Genomic DNA, 16,544 nt, shown 5'->3' on the forward strand with positions numbered 1-16,544 from the left:
GATCAGGAGTGCATGGGCCTGGGGCGTAGAAACCAAGGCAGAGGGGTCCAGGCTGTGTGCGGACTTGGCTCTCTCCTGCTGGGCCTGGGACCAGTGTGTGTCATCGCGTTAGCCCTGATGACTTCCTGGAGGCTAATAATAGCCGGTGGAACGCGTTTGCGTTGCTATTTCTGCCGTCATATCTTCCAGCTAGCTCTGACGGTGTTCTGCTGCAGCCGTCTGAGAAAAGTGCTTGTCACTTGTACCATTTTGGGTAGGGACATTTCAGAGCACGTGAGGCATGCTGTGGAGAGTTCCTTGCTGAGTAAAAGCCTTTAGGAGGCTGGAGTAGGCTGGGGCTTTGAGACTGTAGAGCACAGGTGGTGAGATCAGTTTGATGGGTTGCAGTCAGCTTTGATTGTTCCTAAAGAAGGACCTAGAAAAGCAGACATCTGTGTGCATGGTGCACAGTGTGCATGGTGCACAGTAAGGGTTTTTCTGGCCTCCTGCATGCACCTCTCACAGGCACATGGAGCATGGGGACATCCGCACACAGCCTCCTCCGGCAGAGGCAGGCCGGGACCCAGGGTCCTCCTCTGTGCAGCTCTGGCTCACGCACTGGTTCCTGAGCTCCCTCCGTCTGGCCTGGGCCCTGTTCCACTCCAGGACCATGAGAAGCCTATGCCGTCCTCATCCTCGCTGCAGCCTGCATTTATCCTGGACGAGGCCATGCTTCCTTTGCTCAGCCAGGCAGTCCTCAGGGAATAATGATTTGTATGGATTATTTTGAGAAATGAGGGTAGAGGCGGTATTTCTGTGTGTGCTGGGGCTGGCCAGCCAGGCTCATGCTCTTCAGGCCCAGTGGGGAGCTGTGGCCCAGACCGCGTTCCTTGTCCCTCCCCCCTTCCTGACGGCGCATTCATCGGGTGGCTTCTGTGCCTCCCACTCCCCGGAAGTGGAGAAGTGCCCAGAGGAGCTGGTGCTGGTACCCAGACAGCTGTCCACTTTCCAGCATCCCAGTACACGAACGGGTTGTGCTGCGTAGCTGAGGTGCCTTGTCTTATGGGGAAGCGCAGGCAGCAGACCCTGGCCAGTGCCCTTCTCTGGGCCCCGCGGTTGGAGTCAGCTCTTTAAACAGAGGACAGGTAGCGTGCTACGGGGCGTGCGGGGCCCCCTCGGCTATCAGCACATCTCCAGGATGCCTTTCCACTCCTCGGGGAGCCTGCCCAGGCGCAGGTGCCGTGTGACCGGGAACACCGCGGAGCAGGGCCTGGCCACGTGCAGCACTCTGACTCACCCCCACCTCCATGCAGCCACAGAGCCAGCTTTGCTTGGCCCGACCAGCTGGCCATGTCCTGTGCTCTGGAGAACCACAGTGCTCTGTGGGGTGGCGAGATGTTGCTGCGGTTTCAAGCACTGTGCTTTATGTGCGTTTCACCAGGTCCCACAAGTGGCCTGTTTGAATCTCCCCACGTGTAGCCCTCTCCCCCAGAGAAGAAAAATGGCCGCACACGGATAAAGTGCCTTTCCTGAGAGAGCAGTTACAGAGCCAGACCCAGAGCATGGTCAGTGGTGCCCTCTCTGATCAGAGCGGGATAAGGACACAGCTTGGGCCGGGGTCGGAGTGAGCTCAGGCAGCCCCCACGACCCCGGCGGGCGCAGAAGCCACAGACCGGTGTGTGAGTCGAAAACACTGCGTCTGCTCAGAGAGCCCTGACAGCCTTACACATCACTCCTCATGAAGTTCTGAATGTCCTTGCGTTGTTCATGCCTCCGGGAAGATGTCACTGCTGTTTGATTTTCCATTCCAGCGTCGGGGCTGATGGACCACGCCATGCACCGCGAGCCCTGCTCGGGAAGCCAGGAGGGCCAGCCGCTTCCGCTGCAGATGAGTGAGCCGCTGGTTTCTGAGGGGGACGCCCAGGAACTGAGACAGGTAACATGTGCTCACGGGGCCACCTCGCCCCTGCCTGCACACAGCTCCCCACTGCTTGATGCTGGCCTCTCGTCTATGGGGGGGCTGCTGTGTGCCCAGCCACTTTGTTCTGCTCTCTGGAGCTGGAGAACAGAGAAAAGGAGCAGTGCCCAGTCCAAGTACCTGTGTTTCACGGCATGCACACATACCCGTGTGTCAGTGCACACGCAGTCAGCCTGCTGGCCGCATCACCTATTGAACGTGTACATATGCATGTGCATGTCTGGGCTGTGCGTGTGCGGGATATGCAGGCACATGTGGACTTTCTGTGCATATGCATGTGCTCACGTGCTGTGAGACGATCCACATATACATGTGTGTGATGTGCATGTGTTTGTCTTTGTGTGTGCCTGTGCGTGTCTGTCCGTGTGTGCATGTGTCCGTGCGTATGTCTGCGTGTGCGTGTCCATGCGTGTGTGTGTCTGTCTGCGTGTGCGTGTGTCCGTCCATGTGTGCGTGTCCGCGTGTGCGTGTCTGTCCATGTGTGCGTGTCTGTCCGTGCATGTGTACGTGCGTCTGTCCGTGTGTGTGTCTGTCCGCGTGTGTGTGTGTCTGCCTGTGCGTGTGCGTGTCTGTCTGCTTGTGCGTGTGTCTATCCGTGCATGTGCGTGTGTCTGTCCGTGTGTGCATGCGTCTCTCCATGTGTGTGTGTGCGTCTGTCCGTGCATGTGCGTCTGTCCGCGTGTGCGTCTGTCCGTGCGTGTCTGTGTCTGTGCGTGTGTGTCTGTCCGTGCGTGTGCGTTTGTCCGCATGTGCATTTGTCCGTGCGTGTGTCTGTCCGCGTGTGCATGTGTCCGTCCGCGTTTGTCCGCGTGTGCGGGTGTCTGTGTCTCTCCGCATGTGCATGTCTGTCCGCGTGTTGCTTGTCTGTCCCTGCGTGTGTCTGTCCACGTGTGCGTGTCTGTCTGTGCCTGTGGCTGTGGCTGTCCGCGTGTGCATGTCTGTGTGTGTGTCTGTGTCCACGTGTGCGTGTCTGTCCGTGCATGTGTCTGTCTGTCCGCGTGTGCGTGTGTCTGTCCGCGCCTGTGTCTGTGGCTGTCCGCGTGTGCGTGTATCTGTCCGTGCGTGTGTCTGTGTCCACGTGTGCATGTCTGTCCTTGCGTGTCTGTGTCTGTGTGCGTGTCCTTCCATGTATGTGTCCCTGTGTGCATGTGTCTGTACGTGTGTGTGCGTGTCTGTCCGCGTGTGCGTGTGTCTGCGCGTGCGTCTGTCCGTGCGTGTGCGTGTCTGTCCGTACATGTGCGTGTCTGTCTGCGTGTGCGTGTCTGTCCGTGCGTGTGCGTGTTTGTCCGTGTGTGCGTGTCTGTCCTTGCATGTGTGTGTCTCTCCGTGTGTGCGTGTCTGTGTCTGTCTGTTCGCATGCGTGTCTGTCTGCGTGTGCGTGTCTGTCCGTGTGTCTGTCCGCGTGTGCGTGTCTCTCCGTGTGTGCGTGTGTCTGTCCGTGTGTGCGTGTGTCCGCGTGTGCATGTCTGTCCATGCGTGTGTCCGTGTGTGCGTGTGTCTGTGTGCATGTCTGTCCGTGTGTGCTTGTGTCTGTCTGTGCGTGTGTCTGTGCATGTGCATGACTCCACAGGTGTGTGTACCACCAAACGTGCTCACTCTCCAGGCCTCTCTCAAGGCCTTGACACTGGATTCTTGAGGATGCTTGTCACCTTGTGTCCGGCAAGTAGAAATCTAACGATATTTGACAGAAGTACTTTTAGGTTGTATTCCTGTGTTATTGCGGGACAGTACAGTGTTTTTTCTTTTGCCCCTTTTAAGTAATTTCGAAGCAGATGCCTAGACATCGTGTCCCCTCATTCACAGATATCTCTGTGCACGTCTTTAGAATGTAAAAACTGTTAGCAAGCCCCACACTGCGCCGTGCTCACCTCAGTTCATCAGACGTACACCGTCTCGTTCAGGGACATGTGCTGCGTGTTTGTTCAGCTCACGACCCGCCTGAGGTCTGTACCAGCCGCTCAGCAAAGTGCCTCTTAGGGTATGGCTTCCCTCTGTGCTTTCCGTTGGCTTCACGGTGTATTTGTAGGAAACACTCCATTGTTTCTCTGTTGAGGTTTTGGTTTGCAGCTTCCTGACTCGGTTTCCCTGGTTCCTAGCTCAAGATGTCTTTGGATCCAGGCTCTGCTTTGGAGAGGCCATGTCACCCATGGCACCGCACACCCCCAGCAGGGCACACAGGAAGACCGTGTGTCTTTCAAACCCGTTTTTAAAGAAGTCATCTTACTGACGTGTCCACATAGGCATAGCCTCCTTTAAGCTTGGCCATTTCCTTTCTGGAAAAAAGTGTTCATCCTTGCTATGGGATATTTTAAATATGCATGATTTGTCACTCTTTCCCCTGGTCTAACTTAGTCAGTTTGAGTAATGACCCACAGAAATGCTGCATTCTAGCAGCAACCAGAAAATTCTGCAGGTTACTGACTGCAGCTTTCGATGCTCGTGTTGACCGCAGAACACGAAACCCTCATCCTATAAAGGAAACGCTCCCTTTCTCCTGAGGGTGGATGTGAGCCCACACGCCTCAGGTTGACGGAATCTGGGACCCCTGTGCCACCCTCCTATAAGGCGTCCCACCACTGGGTCAAGGCCAAGGCAGGAACGTGGCTTTTGGATGGGAAATGTCGCGATTTTATCTGTTAGTTCTGGTGGTGGCCATGTAGTTGGAGAGGGCCCTTCAGTTTCAAACCAGCAGTCTCTGCCCTAGAAGCCAAGGTGCTGGAGGTCACCATGATGAAGGCACGAGCCACTGTGTGGGGAGCAAGTCTCCTCACCCTCCTTCTCAATGAGAGTGTGTGACTGTGGGGTCGGTCCTAAGCGTCATCAGCAGGTTAGTGAGCCCTGTGGTGTCCGTGCTGGGAACAGCGGATGCCGTGAGTCAGGTCGCTGGCCGCAGGGCGGGGAAGTGGTGACCCCTGAGTGGTGGGGCTGGGGAGAGCCGCCGCGGGAGAGCAGGGCTTCGCACCAGCCAGCTGCCGGTCCTCCTCCCTGCAGAGACAGCCCAATTCCACCAGAGATCGTCTTCTGGAGGTAAAACACATGTTTCATATTTGGAGAAGAATTCCTAGCTGTGGAGTTGAAGCTCCAGCATAAGTAGGAATGAGGTAAATTTCTGGGGAAAACAGAAATGCAAGAACCAGCCCCCCCGTTCAGCTGTGGTTTCTGTGGCAGATGCAATTACCATCGTTACGTGGAAATGGGTTTTGGTGACTTACCCTGCAGTGGCATGCTGAGAGAGACAACCGGCTGTGGTTTCCCCGGGGCCAGTGGGCTCCGCGCCCTGTGCCAGCTCGCACTGCACCCCCAGGGCCTCCGGAGCAGCCGTAACTGCAGCGTCCCCCGTCCACAGGGAGGCCGTGCGGTGGCGGCGGCCAGGAAGGGATGGGTTTGGCAGAGCGCCCTGAACCGTCTCACATCTGATGTGCTGGCCTTTCCTGTCTCAGAACTGCCGCTTGTTTGTTAGGGATCTGTGTGGGCTCCCTGGTGGAGGCAGCTCCTGGTTCCCTCAGGGCATCACAGTGTCCCCGGACATTTCTTCCCGATTCCTTCTGCTCCACTGCCTTGTCAAGACCTGCCCCCGCCTTACTGCACCCAAGATGGGGATAACCAGTGAGCACTGCGAAGGGGACTCCAGTAGCCTTCCTGTCCTTCCCGTGACAAGGGGCACAGCATGTGGACTTGGGGTGTTAGGTCATGGTTCCCCATAGTGGGGGTCAGTGTGTGGACTCAGGTGTTAGGTCATGGTTCCCCATAGCGGGGGTCAGTGTGTGGACTCGGGTGTTAGCTCATGGTTCCCCATAGCGGGGGTCAGTGTGTGGACTCGGGTGTTAGGTCATGGTTCCCCGTAGTGGGGGTCAGTGTGTGGACTCAGGTGTTAGGTCATGGTTCCCCATAGCGGGGGTGCTGCGTGTGAACTCGGGTGTTAGGTCATGGTTCCCCATAGCGGGGGTGCTGCGTGTGAACTCGGGGTGTTAGGTCATGGTTCCCCATAGCGGGGGTCAGTGTGTGGACTCGGGTGTTAGGTCATGGTTCCCCATAGCAGGGGTGCTGCGTGTGAACTCGGGGTGTTAGGTCATGGTTCTCCATAGCGGGGGTCAGTGTGTGGACTCGGGTGTTAGGTCATGGTTCCCCATAGCGGGGGTGCTGCGTGTGAACTCGGGGTGTTAGGTCATGGTTCTCCATAGCGGGGGTCAGTGTGTGGACTCAGGTGTTAGGTCATGGTTCCCCGTAGTGGGGGTGCAGCGTGTGGACTTGGGGTGTTAGGTCATGGTTCCCCATAGCGGGGGTCAGTGTGTGGACTCAGGTGTTAGGTCATGGTTCCCCATAGTGGGGGTGCTGCGTGTGAACTCGGGGTGTTAGGTCATGGTTCCCCATAGCGGGGGTCAGTGTGTGGACTCAGGTGTTAGGTCATGGTTCCCCATAGCGAGGGTGCTGCGTGTGAACTCGGGGTGTTAGGTCATGGTTCCCCATAGCGGGGGTCAGTGTGTGGACTCAGGTGTTAGGTCATGGTTCCCCGTAGTGGGGGTGCAGTGTGTGGACTCAGGTGTTAGGTCATGGTTCTCCATAGCGGGGGTCAGTGTGTGGACTCAGGTGTTAGGTCATGGTTCCCCATAGTGGGGGTGCAGCGTGTGGACTTGGGGTGTTAGGTCATGGTTCCCCATAGTGGGGGTGCAGCGTGTGGACTCAGGTGTTAGGTCATGGTTCCCCATAGTGGGGGTGCTGCGTGTGAACTCGGGGTGTTAGGTCATGGTTCTCCATAGCGGGGGTCAGTGTGTGGACTCGGGTGTTAGGTCATGGTTCCCCATAGCAGGGGTGCTGCGTGTGAACTCGGGGTGTTAGGTCATGGTTCCCCATAGCGGGGATCAGTGTGTGGACTCAGGTGTTAGGTCATGGTTCTCCATAGCGGGGGTCAGTGTGTGGACTCAGGTGTTAGGTCATGGTTCCCCATAGCGGGGGTGCTGCGTGTGGACTCGGGGTGTTAGGTCATGGTTCCCCGTAGTGGGGGTGCAGCATGTGGACTCGGGGTGTTAGGTCATGGTTCCCCATAGCGGGGGTGCTGCGTGTGGACTCGGGGTGTTAGGTCATGGTTCCCCATAGCGGGGGACAGCATGTGGACTCGGGTTTTTAGGTCATGGTTCCCCGTAGTGGGGGTGCAGCGTGTGGACTCAGGGTGTAGGTCATGGTTCTGAGCTCCTTGTGACTACGGCAGGGTGTGTGATTCCTCATAAACCCCAGTCACAGAGCTTGCGAACTAACCGAGGGCCTGGGGGTGGGTTGTTCAGAGAGGACTCAGGCGGTGGGGTCGTGGCCAGAGGCTGGGCAGGAGGCTGTGGAGGTGCGGCGTCCCCTCTGCCGCCCACCTGTGGCTTCTTGAGCTGGTCCTGGCTGAGTTCTGTGGCGCTCTGCAGAAGCCGTCTCTCTTTCCCATGTAGGAAGCCTAGAGCACCTTTCATGCTCAGCTCTTCTGTTCCTTCTCTGGTGTGGTGTTCACGCTTGTCCTAATTCCCATGTCTCCTCGTCTGTCCTTTCTTCCATACAAAATCGACACATTTCTTCAGCCGAAAATCCGTGTCTTAGCAGTGCAGGATTTAGCACTGGTCTCCACGTGTTACCTGTCTGGAGAGACAACAGATCTCGGGTTCTTTGGGTGGCTGCCCGTGCAGTCATGGGGGTGCCGTGCCAGCCGTGGAACCCGCCGCTGTGCTTCCCATCTGTGGTGGCAGCAGCCTGGGCCCTACTCCAGGAGCACATGCTCCAGAACAGACACGTCCCTGGAAGAGGGCATGGCTTTGCTGGGAGCCCGGTGAGAGTGGGGGGCAGGGTTGATGCCTTCCAGCATAGTGGGGCACCGGCCAACCCGGGACAGCATGCAGATGCCTCGCCAGAGTGGGCTCTGTGGAGGGCTCAGGGCCAGAGAGCTGCTCATGTCCGCGAACCCACCAGCACCTGTGTGCCAGGTCGGGGAGGCTGGATTTGGTCCTGTGAGCCGTTTGGAAGGACTGCAGATGTTGTAATTCCAGATTTCTGCCCATCATCCTCAGGTTCTCTTGTTGCCCTTTTCCACGTTGTTCATTCCTCTCATTACTTACGGGGCGCAGTACAAAAGGGACGAGGTTATGTTTGTATTTATGGCTTTGATACCGGTCCAGATACGAGCCATGAGGTAGGCCACTCATCTCGGTATCTGTTACTTTGTAAATTATTAACAAGTGTTCGTCACATCCTGTGTCATCTGTTAAACCAGAAGAGCCTTGGTAACGGGGAAGAGGTGCCCAGTAACTTCTGACGTCCTTGACAGTTGACATTTCAAGTGAGAGGACATGCGTCACAGGACGAGCCCTGGACTGGGAACTGGGGTCCAGGCACTGGTGCGGCCCTGCCCTGTCGACCCCACCAGCCCGGGTGGGCTGCGTGCCTCCCCTGGCCCTGGTCATCGCCTGCTGCAGAAACCACCAGAGTAATGTGAGCTGACTCACAGGACAGCGTCATGCTATACCTTCCAGATGCATCCAGGGGTTGCCCGTCTGTTCTGCTATTGCCTTGGTCACTGGTAGCCACGAGCCTGCCGTCACGGACCCCCACCCTGGGCCCCTTCTGTGGTTTCATGTGCCCCCCCGCGCTCGGGCTACCCTCCCCAGTCTCTGGACAGCCCACGGGGCTCACGTTGTGCCAGCTATGGCCAGCACTCTAGGGCAGGCCCGTGTGCTGTCTGGGGCAGTGCTGAGAAAGCTGGGACAACCATGGGCTGCGTGAAGGGACGGCTGCCTTGCGGTCCATCTGGACCACATTGTGTCCCCTCCACTGTCCCAGAAAGGTGAACAGGGCGGGAGTGCCAGACAAGGAACACCAGGATCTGGTACTGCGGACGGGATTGCCGAGCGTGCTGCATCTCACCGCGCATCTTCCAGAGCAGCTGCTGGGCTGTGCAGAGGAAGGAGCGCGACGGCCAGTGAGGGCCGGGGAACCGATGCTTTCCCATTGTCCCAGTCAGCCTGCAAGTGAGCCTGAAGTGTTACCGTCGGGTGTTTGGTCGTACTGCTGCTGAGTGCCTGGCTATCTTTTAGAATGGTGTTTTTATTGTAGTAAATGTATATAATGTAAATATTGCCATTTCGCCCACTGCTTATGTGCAGAGCGCCCTGCTGTGCCCCCAGCCCACACGGTCCCGTGAAGCACTGGCCCCTGCGGTCTTCTGTCAAGTCATGCACATGCCCTTCCATGCCTGGCTGTCCTCGCTCTCCACTGTGTCTTCGGGCTGATCTGTGTTCCCTTTTAACAGCTGAGTGGTGCACGCGATACGGGTGGCCCACATTGTGTGTCCATTCATCCACAGCTGTTGTGCGTGGTGCTTCCCTGAGCATTCACACACACAGACATCTGTGTGAGTCCTGTCTCTGCTCCCTGGGGGCATATACCTAGCGAGGCGTGGAATTGCTTGGTCCTGGATAATTCCACGTGTAGATTTTTGATGAGCTGCCAGGCTGTTCTCCGTAATGGCTTCACCCTTTTATAATCCTGCCGGCGACGGCTGAGGGGAAGTAAGTCCTCCAACTTCATTCTTTTTCAGCATTGCTCTGGCCCTCCAGGGCTCCTTGCAATTCCATATGGATTTGAGGATCCATTTTTCCATTTCTGGGGGAATAAAGAGGCTGCTGGAAACTTGATATGATTTGCATCGAATGTGCAGGTCACTTGGAGGCGTCTTGCCGTCTTGCTAGTATTAAGTCTTGCAGTCCAGGAACACTGAACATCCCTCATTATTTCGGTCTTTAATTTCTTTCAGTGTGATGTGCGGTTTTTAGGCCTTTGTGCCTCTTTTCTTGTATTCTGGGATGAGTCCTATTTGGATCCCATTGTGAGCTGAGAGCGAGCAGGCTGGTCCCCAGTGTCCCCCTCTAGCCCTGGGAGGTGCTCACCATGTGCTGACCCTGTCTGGACCTCGAGAGGCCACTGGGAACTGGAGTGAGGGCTGGTAGATCCCTGGAGACTCCACTCTCAGAGTCTTACTGTGGGGACCTGGTGCATCAGCTTCCCCGCTCCCATCCCCCACTGCACAGAGAGGGGGTCTGGAGGAGGGGGCCGCGGCAGGGGCCTCCCTAGAAAACAGCCCTGTGCTGCTGTCCACAGATAGCCCTTGGGGCCTCAAGGAATGCAACAGAAGGGACGGGGTGGGACGCAGGGTGGTCTGTGAGTGCTGAATGTGACAGATCATAGCCTAGAATGTTCTTTACAGCCTCCAGAGCTTTGGCTGTGCTGGAAGCCAGTTTTTCCCTCTTTACCTTCTCTATAGCATATTAATGGCCCCAACTGGTAGAACTATTTGGAGTTGCAGACAGCTTGATTTATCCTAGCTCTGTTCTTAAATGGTTGCTAATTTCTCACTGCAAGAAAATTCACAGTTTTTCAATGAGTCAGCTTAATAACAAGATCAGGGTAGACAGTCTAGCTATTACTGAACTCACTTTAGGTGCTTCCTATGAATACAGTAATACTGTGAATCCTGGAGTCTCCTCGTGAAGTAGAACAAAACATTTCTTCCTTCAGACCCTAAGTGAGGCCACCAGCACATTACAGATGTTCTGGAAACATCAAGGCCCGCGCCTCTGCGCCCCGCGTCCTTCCCTGCTGCAGTTACTCGGTGAACGCCCGAGGCCGGGCGCTCCAGGGACCCCTCTGATTCCCCGAATCCCACACTTTGTTGGCTTGCATGAGGTGCATACATTAAGCACAGGTGCTTTGGTAAGCGGACCCCCTCTGCTGGGTGAGCTGTTCTTCCGTTTGTATAAACAAAATGGAAACATCTCCGTACCTGCTCGTGCCTGTGGTATCGGGGAGGTTAGGGTTAGGGTTAGGAGGTAGAGGCTGTGGCCCGAGCAGTAGAGAGCACAGGACTGTCTGCTCGGTCCTGGGAACCACGTGGCGCCCCCTGCCCCAGCCCAGGTCGCCTGGGCTATGTGTCCCCACCCCCCTCCGGTCACTGACGCACCCTGTTCGTGGGGGACTGAGCCTCCTGTGCAAACTTGGTTGAGCGCCTGCAGCCGGCTACAGATTGTTGAGTATTTCTGCGGTTTCCCTGCAGATGCTGCTCCCGGACAGTGTCTCGCCTACGCTTGTGTGCACGGAGTGCCTCTTTCTTCTCGGCTCGGTGCACTTCCTGGATAGGGCAGACATGTCCGCAGAGATGGCTGGTCACCGGGCTTACTTACTGGCATGGCAGGGGCTCGAGGAAGAAAGCGCGGAGCCTGGTCAGAGGCCCCTCTGAGCGGCCAGCTGGTATTTCAGAGCCTGGAGGCGTGACACACTGATGACTAGACAGCTTGTCATCCTGGGCTGCAGAAGCCACAACTGCGTGAAGGTCTGGCCAGACTTCGCGTTCCGCAGTCTTTCCACCCCGTGTTCTACGGAATGCACATGATGGCATTTAATGTGTCCAGTCCCTTCCTTAAAGGGGAAAACACTGGATCAGTACTCCAGAGGGACTCCTAGTTCCAATCCTACTCAGTAACTTTCTTTGCAAACTCAGTAGCTGTGCAGATCATTCGGGTTTTTGCAGTATTAGCTAATTTCAAGCGCAGTTGGAAGCATTTGAAGCTGCGAAGGAGAGGTCTCAGGCATTTTCACAATCAGACAGTTCAAGAGGAATGAGTCCGTGTGTACGCTATGGACTCCATAAAATGCTCAGCTTTCGTAGGCACGTCAGTCGGTCTTGCTTACAAAGTAAGTGCTGTGCCTGTTATCACCGTGGCTCTGCGCGTAAGAAGCATAGACTCAGAACCGTAGGAATTCGTCCCGGTGCCGCTGCTTCTGTGGGCAGGGAGACAGTAGGGGCTGTCACGGAGCGTGGCCCCCGGTGGGAGGGCAGTGCGGAGATGTGCCACGAGTATACCATTCACCAGCCAGCAGAGAACAGATCTCGGTCATTATTCTTCATGTTGACTTCATGGGGAAACGATAATATTTTTACTTGGTTGGATTAAACAGGATGCATTGTTAAGATTAATGATGCTTGTCATTTTTTACGGGGCACCTGACTGGCTCCGTTGGAGGAACATGCGACTCTTGATCTTGGGGTCGTAAGTTTGAGCCCCATGTGAGGATGTAGAGATTACTTAAATAAATAAAAGTCTAAGAAATGCTTATCGTTTTTACTGTTGAAAATATGAGCATTAGAAAATTTAAAGTCACAGGTGTGGCTCTCCTTACGCGGGACCTTTGCCATGGCTGCTCGTGGCTCCAGGAGCAGGCCCGGGGCTCCCGCCCTCTTCCCGTGGCTGAATGGCTTGCTGATCCCTGCTGATGGCCCTTTTGCCTTTTTAAGGAACGTGTGCGGTCCTGTCCGTCCTGGTTCTGTGACGTCTGCACCATCGCACAGTGATACCTGTTATCCACGGGCTCATCACGTCCGGCCCATACTGTGAGCTGGCTGCTAGCTTGGGATCTTGGGCACGTCCTGTCAGCCTGATGTGTGAAACATTGAGTTTGAGGGTTCACAGAGCCCCACGGCCCTCCCCCTCATTCGGGAAGCAGGAAACAGAGCTGCATGGATGCCTGCCTCCACTCCCAGGGTCACGTCCCCGTACCAGCATATGGGCACGCGATGGAAGGAACCTGGGCACACAGCGCCCCCGTGCCACCAACAGTGCTTGCCTGACGGGCACAGATTGGATCCGGGCTCGGGACAATGTTTACTTTCTTCTCTGGTCCTATGTCCTGACTTTCTACTTGCAGTGTGAGTCCTGGAGCAGGACAATGGACCATCCACACAGGACACAGCTCAGAGCCTCCTGGGCCCGAGGGACACTTGATGTAGTTGACAAGGACGTAGAGGTTGCAGACAGCGCGTGCGGCCTGATTGCCCCACACAGGGCGGGGGGGCCACTTGTGGCTGTGACATCAGGTGCGAGCAGGTGGCAGAGGCTGGTCTCCCCGGGGCTGTGGTGTGCCCGTGCCCGGCAGAGCAGCCTCGTGAGTGCACGGAAAAGTGCAGGCCTGCTGGGAGGGGTCGTTGAGCAGAGAAGTGCTCAAGGACCTGCATCCCACCGTGCTGAGCTGCGACTGTTTATTGTGCCGTTTGGGCCTCAGCCATATGAGGTCATAGGAACGCGATGGAAAAGACCTCCTGTATTAGGTCATCCAGCCCGTCCCTCGGAGCCGACTGACCCCACAGTATACTTTCCAGAGCTCCGTCCAGTTTTTCCAGTGACTCAGCGGCTCCCAGAGGAGGGCGCAAAAGGCTGGTGTCTGAGCCTGCTACCTTGGGCCAGGATTTGTTCCTCGGCGCCTGGACGGAGGAGCTCCTGGGGATGATGCCGTTGTTTGCAGAGAGATGTGGGCTACGTCCTGCCTCTGTCATGAGCACGTGTGACTGCAGATGGTCTCAGGTCCCTCTACAGCATGGGTCCGGCACGGGGCTCCTGCCGCTGAGCCTTCCAGGACTTGGCGGGGCACCTCACATCGCACTTTATAGTTTTCACAGCTTGTTCACATTTGTGAGCTCATTCAAGCCTCCCCGTTCCTGAGGACGGAGTTGATCTTATTATCCTCTGGCCACCTCCCTGCCTCCATTCTGGTCCTCGTGTGTCAGACGAAGCGGCTCGCCCACGTGTTGGTGCGCAGTGCAAGGCTGCTTCGTGTGAGCTGAGCGCACGAGCACCTTGGCCACGCCCTCCTCCCCTTCCCCTGGGGTGCCACGTGCTCTCCTTGACCTGGGGCCGCTCCCAGGCTGCAGTGTCCCCTGGCCGTGCCCATGACGGTGATCTCCGTGTGTGGCGTGGTGCACTGCCAGCTCAGTTAGATCTGGGGCCCTCGCTGCTGACATCCATCCCACGGGACAGAGGACTTGGCACACGGCTGTACACGGTCGATCCACAGCGAGTTGGTAAACGGGCACCCAGGACTCTGATGATTCACAGTCTGCAGTTCCTTTGTCTTGACCTAACCAGGGATCTAAAACTTTCCCTAAAAGAGGTATTAACATTTATTGCAAGTAGTTGGTCATTAAGATTTCTCTTAAAATCATTCCTTTTTGTTGTCAGCTTGAGGATATTAAATTTTTAAAGGCAGGCTCACCACGCATGTGGTTAAAGTACATTTCACAATGCAAGTAGTCTCGATAGGATTGCAATAAAGTAGCTGTTCTCAGCAGTGCATGAGACGTATGAAGCATGACGTGAGTCCCAGAGAGGGGGTGAGGGGCCTGGCCTCTAGAAGCCCCAGGTGCGCCCACAGGGTTGTGCTTTGGTAGCTGCTTCGTCGCCTCGGGCTATGGAGGTATCTGTGAAATGTTTCCAACAGATAGGCAAGATGGGTTTGGCTTTTCTTCTACTTCCGTCTGCAGCTAGTACGTGGGTGCAGACAAGTTATGAAGACAGGGGTTGGGTCCTGGGTGGGCCCTGGACCAGCCGACCCCCCACCCCCCGCTACTGCTGTGTGGTTGGAATAGCAGTGCCCCAGGGGCATTGTCAGGAGGTGTGGGGGCTGTGGCCTGGAGCAGGGCCAGAGGGCTGACGCCTCATCTGCCTCAGCTCTGCCGCCCTGGGGCGTCAGCGCTCCCTGGGGGTCAGCGTACCCTGGGGGGTCAGAGCTCCCTGGGGGGTCAGAGCTCCCTGGGAGTCAGTGCTCCCTGGGGGTCAGTGTTCCCTGAGGGTCAGAGCTCCCTGGGGGTGAGTGTTCCCTAGGGGTGAGTGTTCCTTGGGGGGGGGTCAGTGCCCCTTGGGGGGGTCAGTGCTGCCCGGGTGTTAGTGCTCCCCGGGGGTCAGAGCTCTCTGAAGGTCAGTGTTCCCTGGGGGTCAGAGCTCTCTGGGGGTCGTGTTCCCTGGAGGTCAGAGCTCCCTGGGGGTCAGTGCTGCCTGGGGCTTAGTGTTCCTTGGGGGTGTCAGTGCTCCCTGGGGGAGTTCAGAGCTCCCTGGGGGTCATGTTCCTTGGAGGTCAGAGCTCCCTGGGGGTCATTGCTTCCTGGGGTTTAGTGCTCCCTGGGCTTCAGAGCTCCCTGGGGGGGGGGGTCAGTTTTCCCTGGGGCATCAGTGCTCCCTGGGGGTCAATGCTCCCTGGGGTTCGGTGCCCCCTGGGGTTCAGGGCTCCTTAGGGGGGGGTCAGAGCTCCCTGGGGGTCATTGCTCCCTGGTGGTCAGTGCTGGTGAGCCGCAGAGCTGAGACCCAAACCCAGGATGCGAGGACAGAGTGTTTGTCATCCCCACTGACTCACAGAATTTCCTAAGTACTATAAAAGTGATAGAAAGAAATAGCATCTATTTTTGAGAGTTTAAGAAAGGGCAACCCATCCTGCCCTGTGTGCTGCTCTTGCAGATCCTGAGGAAGCTGAAGAGTCTCGCCCTGGACACTGAGAAGGAGCTGGAGAGGCAGGACGAGGCCCTGGACGGCATCACTGCGGCCGTCGATCGGACCACCTTAACCATCGACAAGCATAACCGACGTGCCAAAAAACTGACCTAGGACAGAAGAGCAGAGAGGTGACTGGTTTTGATGACAGTCACTCCCCTGAGTACTTTGTTCTCAATACCTGCACACGTCCTTGACCTAAACACCTGGAAAGTCATTCCAAGGGTGGGTTAGTAGTTGGAGGCCCTGGGCCAGGAGGTGCAGGCTTGCCTCAGGGTAAAGGATCCCGACCACTGCACACGCGGGAAGGAGGAGCTCCAGGAGAGGGGAGTTCTGCCTGCAGATTCGGCGAGTCCCCCCCCCAGCACGCCCCTGCAGTTGTGGCCCCAGCTCCCCTTGCTCCCCGCTCCCCACTCCCCACAGGCCCTGGCTCCCTTCTCCCCCTCCCTCCCCTCAGTCCTCGGCTCCCCACTCATACTTGAGCCCTTCAGAGGGTCCCCAGCAGCAGGAAGGCTCCTCCCTGCAAGGCTGGCTGTACCCAGTGCTCGATGCCTGCTTTGCATGGTTAGCATGGCCAGTAGCTGAATTTTTATTCTCTGTTCTTGCCAGGTGTAAAAGGGCCATTTAAATCCCTATGACAGAAATGTGCTGATTTCTGAGTCTGTGCACCTGAACCCTGCATCCTGTGTCAGCAGAACCCCTTCCCTAGGACCATAGACAGGCCCGAGCCTGTTCCCCTCTGCAGGCTGCTCTGCATGGGCCCGTCCACAGTCACTTTGTTCTGTGACTTGTTTTGTTCTCTGACGGGCCTGTTTCTTTTTGGTTGTACTGTGACTCCAGTTCCTCTCAAGGTCATCCTGTGAACACTGGGAATATTCTTTTCACTGCCCAGTTCATAGCCAAGTGTAAAAATAATACACACTGCACCTGTTTAAAAAGTGTTGATTTTTTTTCTTTAACTGCCCCATTTCTATGCAGAAACAAGAGAGAAATCATAGTTTTAGAATATATTTTGAAGATAGGCGGTCATGCTGCTTTTTGCTTGGTTTTGGGTGCATTAGTGGGAGGGCCCCTCAGGGAAGGATGGACGGGGGCAGAGTGGAGAACTGAGTGACCCCCTTCCCCTGTCACAGCAGAACAGGCCCCCTCTAGACTGCTTTGGTATAGGGTCCCGGAGGGCAGTGCACAGAGAGGTGCCATTGGGCCTTGTCGAAGTGTCCCTTTGAGGCCCCTTTCCTCTGGATCTCCTCCGG

General features: G+C 56.5%; 1 protein-coding gene across 1 annotated transcript in view; it reads left to right on the top strand.

Annotated features, from left to right (window-relative positions):
- The window catches only part of SNAP47 (synaptosome associated protein 47), a 48,498-nt gene extending 32,269 nt beyond the window's left edge, over positions 1-16,229 (top strand). The window contains 3 exon segments of the mRNA XM_027624361.2: positions 1,791-1,915; positions 15,259-15,422; positions 15,901-16,229. Of these exon segments, the coding sequence (XP_027480162.2) occupies positions 1,791-1,915; positions 15,259-15,405 (272 nt within the window). The 3' untranslated portion in view covers positions 15,406-15,422; positions 15,901-16,229.
- The last annotated feature ends 315 nt before the right edge of the window (positions 16,230-16,544 follow it).

The sequence above is a fragment of the Zalophus californianus genome, chromosome 5, assembly GCF_009762305.2.
Source record: "Zalophus californianus isolate mZalCal1 chromosome 5, mZalCal1.pri.v2, whole genome shotgun sequence".
Taxonomy (NCBI): Eukaryota; Metazoa; Chordata; class Mammalia; order Carnivora; family Otariidae; genus Zalophus; species Zalophus californianus.